Consider the following 8,096-nt stretch of genomic DNA (forward strand, 5'->3'; position numbering starts at 1 on the left):
GGATAAATGGTTATTTATTTGAAATAAATGGAATGCTGGTTGGAGCGTTAGACCAAATTTTCCCAAAGAAGAGTGGTAAGAAGACTTGTAAATTTGATAAAAACAAAAGTAATGAAACAACAATGCCCAACAACCGTCTGCTCTCGAAGCTTTTGTCAGTGATAAGCCTCAACCATGGTAAATCCTCTTCTCTTTCTCTCTCATGAGTAACAAAGTTGGTTGACTTTTTTTTGCTTTACCGTTTTTTTGTTGAAGTAGTTCAAAGTTTTTCCATCCAACACAAACAAATCCATAAATCCAGATTCCAAACTCTTTTTTTTTTAAATGATGGTCTGAATCTTTTTTATTTAAAATTATAATATTAAGATATTATATTATTTTAACTTTTTTCTTTATAAATATATATTAAAATTTTGATTCCAAATTAAATAAAATAAGGTTTCACTCTATTCAAGTCTCTCATAAACCAAAATCATTCAATAATCCACCATTAAAGACCTCAACCTCGTCTTTAGGTTGCAATTACAATATGCAAATTATATTTATAACCAATGAATGTAGGCTACTGCTTTAATTTTCATTTGCATTGAAGGGTTTCACTTCTCAGTGAGATTCCCTTTTAATAGCAGGGAACCTTCGAGAGAGACCATGATAGGCGAAGGCTCAGAATTCTCTTGGATCAACAAAGAGCCTAACACCAGGCACTGAATTGCTCCAATCATATTCCTCTTCCCCTTTTGCTTTTGCACAAGTATATGTAAGCTTCTTCATGCACCAGACGTCCTCTGTACATGAGAAACAATTCCAGTGGGGAATGTAGTTCTTCAAAGGGTCACAACCCCCAACTTCGGTGGCTATAAGTCGGCACCCTTTTTCCTTCGCTAAATTATGAGCAAAACGGCAGAGATGCTTCATCAACTCTCCGCCCCTCGGTCCCTCTGCGTACACTCCGTACAGAAAAGCAACGCCAAAGAAACAGGAAACGTCAGGTACCGACGGGATGTTGAGCCACGGCAACACCCTGTCAAAAAAACGGCTCATAGCGGCATATACACGCGTCATCTTGCGCACACCCTTTACAGATACCTTGAACACCTCTGACGTGTTCCACACGCTGACAGCCGCCCATGAAGTAGGACCACCTCGACGAGCACCGTAAGGGCCGGGCCGTTGCCATTGCTCAGCCCGAGGGACGGCCACCCAAGTTCCCAGGCTCAACCCGTTGCCCAGCACGGCGTCCATGTCTTTGGGGAAGAATTCCACCGTCCCCATGCACTGCCGATATAAACTTTCCGCTTCCACAACGTCAAGCTTCAGTATGTCTACTCCAGTGGAGATGCGTTTGGAGTGGCAGTGGACGGGGTGGACTAAGATGGCGGGGCTTCTAAATTTGGCGAAGCCGCATTTCTCTACGAAAAGCTTGATGCACGCTTCATTGTCCTTTTCCGCGGCCATGTACACATAGTCGGCACCATTTCTCCTCGACCACTCTACTATACCTTCCACCAACCTCAGAGCGATCCCCATATTCCTGTTAAATTATAGAATAAAAGATGAATGAATGTATAGTTATTTAGCTGAAATAAGTTCATTTTACAGTTTAGTTTAGTATGATGTATAATTTTGTTAATTAGATCAAAATAAAAAATTACACAAAATATTTAAATAATATTAATCTATATATTTTAAATACATATTTAAAATAAATCTAATATTTAATCCATATCTGTAAATACATATTTAAAATAAATCTAATAATTAAATTATTTAATGTAATACCTGTGGGTGTGCAGAACTCGGAAGCCAAGAATGTAAGCTGCGTTGGTGAACAACGGTATTTGCTGTTCCCCGGGCCGTAGTTGTTGCTTATTCCCGCATACCACCGCCTTAATGGAGGCTCTAATGACCCCCACCATCTGTCTCTCCACCCCGTACTCTGCAACCTGCGTCACACAAAATAAAATTTGAACGCTGATAAATTGTTTTTTCTATTTAATGGATTTTCCTCTTCCCATAGATTGACATTGAACGTCCAAATATAAAAAGATGAAATGAAACGTACCAGCATTGTATAAGCAGGACTGTGGCGAATCCTACAGATGGGGTCACCCATGTTGTCTATGTAAAGGGCGACGCTGCCACTCGGCCCAACTTCACAACGTTTCTCCAACTCTTCTACTTTTTGGAAATCTTTCTGTGGATCAAATTCTCTGATATGGGATTCTTCTAAATTTCTACAAGTCAAAGCATGCACAGCCATTGCTTACTGATTAGACTATTGTTTGCTAAAATGGATGAAAAACTGCATGCGGGGATTCTCTAATAGTAAAAACCCAGAACTCTGTATATTGAACTCAGAGCTTAAAAGGGGTGTGGAGATTGCATGAAATCTTCTAGTATATTTATAAGTATACAAACTGAGAGGGTTCATGAAAGTCTACAATCTTGCTACACACATACAAAATCATTGACTTGGGGCAAGCTTCATGCTTCCCACGATTGGCAAATGTGTGTAAAGTCTTGGTTTCAACATTGACGGCCGGGCAATGTCGCTCTGTCAAGCGTGCCGCCGGGGATGATGCCAATCAGCGCGTAGTGGCATCTTCATGACGTGTTAACCATTACTGCCGACCGCAGTTACAACGTCACTGTTGTTAAACGGAAATTTAATTGAGTTGTTTTTGGTGGGATTTTTTTAAATTTTTTTTGAGTTGTTTTTAAAGAGATTTTTTGGAAGCTTTTTCGGTGGGATTTTCGGATCAAATTTCTCTAAAATCCGGCAGCAATTTATTGAAATCGCAAGTTTGTTAGCTAATTTCTGCACAATCAAAGCATCCCAGGGGTTTTTCAGGGTGATGAATCCAAATATGCAGATAAAAAACCATTTTAAATAATACAAATCAAGATTTAACCTCAATTTTTTTCCCGGATTCTGTCACCGGAATCTCCTAAAAATCGCACTAAAAACAACTCCGTTGTTTTATGAGTTTTGAAATTTTTTTTAAATTTTGACAAAAATTTATTGAAATTATAAATATGATGAATAATCTTTACATATCTAAAATTTTTCGAATGATAAATTTATATATACAATAAAAAAATTTAATTTAAATAACATAAATCAAAATTTCATCGCAATTTTTTACTCCAAATTCCTGGATCAAAAAATCTCAGTGAAAACAACTCCCAATTTAACTTTTGCGTACATTTAACGTGACTACGGCTGAACGGAAATTTATTTTTTGTGTACGTTCTTTTCATGGTACGTTGAAAATTAATTTGAAAGAAGGAAAGGCGGTGCAAAATTCTTAATTTAATTCGATATTCTGCCCTTTCTTGAACGAAACCTATCCGTCGTGATTGAGTTGTGGGTAGAGTCTAAAGAGGGGAAAGCGACGTATAATTTCAAACAAGATCACTATTATATATTATAATTTTAGTATTGTCGTGTAGGCCGCATTCAGATTTGGATTTTAATTAAGTATTTAATAATGTGGGTTGGCTTGTAAGGGGACAAGTTGGGAGTTAGGGGAAGTCAATGAACCATTGGGTTTGCTGCAAGTCGCGTTATTTATATTCAATTATTTTTGGGAATTGAGCGATTCTTAGGGGCCAACCGATTGAAAAAGATGCGAGGAAAAGCATGTGCTCACGATTAGGAATCAGATTTTAAGGGAAGGGTTGTATTTCAATTAGAAGAGTTAATTTCATTTTGTCTTTTTAATATGGATAAGTTAAAATAAATTGATTTTTTATAAAAAAAAATAAATAACAATTTTAATGGGGGGTTGAAAATTATTATTGGCAAAGTTTCACTAGATTGCCTCAAATTTAATAAGAGATATTCTTTTCATTAATGAAATGTAAAAGCAAATGAGGACAGTGATGTTTTTTTGTTATATATGTTAGTAGTAATTTTGTTGCAATTTTAGGTTTTGTTTTTTTGGTTTTATAATTAATTTTAAATTGTTTAAATAGACAAAAGCTTTGTTGCTATATTTTTAGTTCGTGTTTCTAGTGGTAGGCCAATAAGTATAAAGCATGATGTATAATTATTTATGAATGAGTAATACAAATGTTTCCTAACTTAAGTAAAGAAAAAAAATCATGTGCACGTCACAAATGACTCATTTTATTGTGTTAAGCACACAAACTAGACCAAAACTCTAAGTACACTTGAATAGGTCCACATAGACAACATTGGTCCAACATTGGTTCACTAGTATTAAAAATATATAGGAATCATATGGCAAAATTTTAATAGAACTATTTAGTTACACTCTATATAGATATCATATGGAGGAAATTCAATTGGACCATTTATTTATAGTTAATATAGGAATCATATAGAGGGAATTCAATAGGACTTTTTTCTCTTTCATCTCCTGAAAACCATTCATCACATACAATGAAATTGTTATACGATGAAACTATTCTTCTTTATTATAGGTTCTTATGAGACGAATGGTCCATTTGTTAAAACCATTGCAATGGAATTTTTAAAGACAATCAAAATATAACATTATTGTATAGACATCACTACAATGTCCAACTAAAATGAAAAACAACAATTCTTTAAAACCTCCAACAACAAAATTTTCTATAAAATAAATATAAATTTCAAAAACATTTTTCCATAAGAATTATAGGGCTAAACTTGATTGGTGCACATGTGCAATATGATGCATAATACTATGTGCAAAAAAAAATAGAAACAACATTATTTTCTGTCAACGAAAACAAATGCTTAAGTTGAATAATATTTATTCAGTATGAGTCTAACCTACATTAAATCAATTTTGATGCTTAGTATTCATTTTCATGTCTTCATATTAGCAGGTATAATGAAGAGATGCAACTAATATTCATAAATCCAAGCAAGTTGAGAAAGTAGAAAATGCAAGCAAGCAGAGTATTTAATAGGCAAGTTCAGTGAATAGTTGTACATGCATGCTTGATCTCCATAACAATACGATTCTATTGTATAAAAATGATAACATTTTTTTTTTAAGTATCATGATATGGGGAAAATTTGTTAATATTCTACTTTTTTATTTTTGTGGTATATATAAAAATGACTAATAAAGAAAAAAAAGAAAAAAACATAAACACAATGACAAGTAGAACATATTATGAAAATTTTTCTTTCCTTTCAATTGACAAAATCAGGAATAATTTCAAATTGATAAGCAATTTGTATCTTAATTTTCATTTGCAAGAGAAATAATTTTATGTCCTTCTATGGCAGGTTAAAGAGATCTTAAAGGGAAATGTCGACTTCAATTTTGGACACTGATATTCACTTCTCCTTATATTAAATGGTTTATGTATAAACCTTTCTCTTATATCAATCGATTATGGTATGTTTGCATTAGATTGTATTATTTTTAATATCATTTTGTATTTAGGTTGAGTAAATTTATATATTGGTTAGAAAATAATTTATTTAATAATGAGATGTGTGTGTGTGTGTGTGTGTGTGTAATTTTATATTAAGTATGTGCTTGGTCATAGTAAATACCCAAGAAATTTATACATTTGTTCATCTATTCATATAATGTTTGGTCTCGTTGTGTAGTGATTTCTAATACATGAGGGATAACATGGTGTTTCGAAATTCACTAAATTTTTGCAGGAGTACATATTACAAAATCTTCCTAACAAACGGAAAAAATAACAGTGGACATACATCAATGCATATTATTACTTTCCTCTTCCACTGATTCGTTGAGGTTTGGGGATAATCCTTCTTCTTTCTGGCTTGCGGCACTGGGTTCCTTGTGACTGAGATTCAAAGCATAAATTTGTTCCCATAGAGAATCAATCTATTGATGTAGTGCATCAGTTCCATCCATTTGTCTGGCTAGCCTTCCCTTCAAGTCTTGTATTTCCCCCATCAAGTTTACCATGGTTCTCAGTTACTCCTGCTATTTCATATGCATGACCAATATTTCCAATTACATGACATTCATTTGTTCAATAATTTGTGTGCCTCTCTCTTGACACTTGCATTTAGTACACTTGGCTTGTTGCTGGTGCCAAATTTGTTGTCTTTACCAGGCCACACCATGGTCCTACTAGATAGAAAAGATAATGGTGTGTTGTTTGTTCTCTTGAGACTCTCCCCCTCTCGACAGACGATACCATTTTCATCTTCAGTTGCCAAATAAAATTAGGACTCCGATCAATTTATCTATTTGGCCAACCATTCTTCTACTTGGCCTAGGGGAATTTCATCATTGCACACCTCCTATTTTTACTAAGGGTTTGAGGCCTAATCATCCAAGAATACTATTATATATTGAACTAATTCGAGTCCTTCCCCAGTAGTTTCCCAACACGATGGAAGCCCTCTCATTTACACAGTAAAGTTTGTAACCCCCTTTTGAAAGCAAAGTCAGAGCACATGATGCACTTACACACTCGTTACCCCCCCCCTCCCCCCCCCATTTTTACAACCTTCGACTCTCCCTTGCTTAAACCAATGGCCACAATTATACATGCAAGACTTAGAATAGGAAGGAGTATTAACCTGGAGACTTATTACTTCATTGAAGATGATAAGCTTACCATTTTTTTTGGGGTCGCTCCATGAGACTTGCCAAATTCGTTGGTAAAGTCCTTTATATTTCAACTTTTATATTTCTAGTTGAATTGAATTCTTGGAATGACAAGATAAAATGAGGAGTGAGGCAGTGGTTTCACCATCACATAACACATCCTCTTAATCCTACATGTGCCTAGTACCATAATTCTTCAAAAATTCCTTCACCAAAGATGTGTTTAATGCTATGTGCAAGAGGCCTAGAATAAGACTGTTATGTTTCCTTTGCATCATGTGGTTTCTATGGAGTTGATGAAGAGTAATGTGTGCAATCATTGAGATCATGTGGAATTATTTCAAGCCCCCACCTTCATTTTCATATGGCGCCTCATAAAATACTTCCTCCCAGACCTTAAATTTATATTTCTTGATCTGGTCGTAATAGTTTTTATTTATAATGACAAATTCCTTGATTTCCTTCATTATAAGTGTAATAGTCATTGAAATTATGGAAGATTCCACCATCTTATTTCTTCCTTCATTTTTAATTGCCCAACCCGGAGCTGATAGCATTTGTTGGCACATTGGTCAACTTCATTATTTTGGCTTCTGAGGATGTGGAAGTATTTTTTCCTTGGGATGTCTTCCATAATCTTGCTTATTATTTTCATTATAGTTTCCATATGTTTATTTGTGGGCCAAGTTATTTTATATCGGTGTTGGATGATTATGAGAGCTTCCCCTAAGATTATGATGTATGTGACCTGTAAATTTTTGGCTAATATGACTCCTTGTTACAACCCATACGATTCTTCTAGATGATTTGTCTTATGGTCCAATCCCTAAGAAAACTTCTTGACTCTGTTTCCTTTAGGGTTATATAAAACACCTCCCCCTCCTGCCACCCTGGACTTTTTTTTGAAGCTCTATGAAAATGGAGGATCCAGATTTCCTATTTCTTCTTTCATTATTGAAGGTTGATCAATTAGTCTTAATTTCCAGCTTCTATCAGCTTGTATTTCCTTTCTTACTACAATTATAATTCCTTTTAGTGGGCTCAAATGCAAGAAAATCCAGAGTTTCATTGGGCCAAAAACGTGATTGTATATGGGAGACAAAGCTTCTTCCCAGGCTTGCTTGGTGTATGGTCAATGTAAAAAAAGATGTGAGAATGGGCATCTCAAGGGTCTCTGGATTCCTTGCTTTCTGATATTTTTAGATGTAAGTATTTTATAATGTGCTAACAACTAGCAAATGGTATTAATTTTTGGAATTAAATTAGCTTGTCATAGTTTCTACCATAAATTTGATTTTGGGTGTAATTGAGCTGAGAATAACAAATCCTCATAGCTAGCTTTGATAGTTTATGTGGATTATTTCCATCCTACTCGTCCATTTTCTTGTTGATTCCAAGGAGCACAACCTATTAGTTTATTCTTCAGGAGCATAGCTAAGGGTGCAAGATGGGATGGTATGTCTCTAAGATTCCATCCCACTAGTGGCCAATTCTATCCCAGATAGAATTGTCTACCAACGAATATTTTCGTCGAGC

The 8,096-nt window shown here is 34.9% G+C and overlaps 1 protein-coding gene across 1 annotated transcript; it reads right to left on the reverse strand.

The window, feature by feature from the left end:
* Positions 1-490: 490 nt before the first annotated feature.
* On the reverse strand, positions 491-2,295 carry LOC149163048 (putative N-acetyltransferase HLS1). The gene is made up of 3 exons (XM_089435915.1): positions 2,063-2,295; positions 1,780-1,943; positions 491-1,531 (listed from the first exon to the last, which is right to left on the reverse strand). The coding sequence occupies exons 1-3, from the start codon at positions 2,258-2,260 to the stop codon at positions 664-666; spliced, it is 1,230 nt and encodes a 409-aa protein (XP_089292041.1). The 5' UTR covers positions 2,261-2,295; the 3' UTR covers positions 491-663.
* Positions 2,296-8,096: the final 5,801 nt, after the last annotated feature.

Source organism: Pinus tabuliformis, chromosome 5_2, assembly GCF_031772625.1.
Source record: "Pinus tabuliformis cultivar Carrire ecotype Pingquan chromosome 5_2, CPIR1, whole genome shotgun sequence".
Lineage (NCBI taxonomy): Eukaryota > Viridiplantae > Streptophyta > Pinopsida > Pinales > Pinaceae > Pinus > Pinus tabuliformis.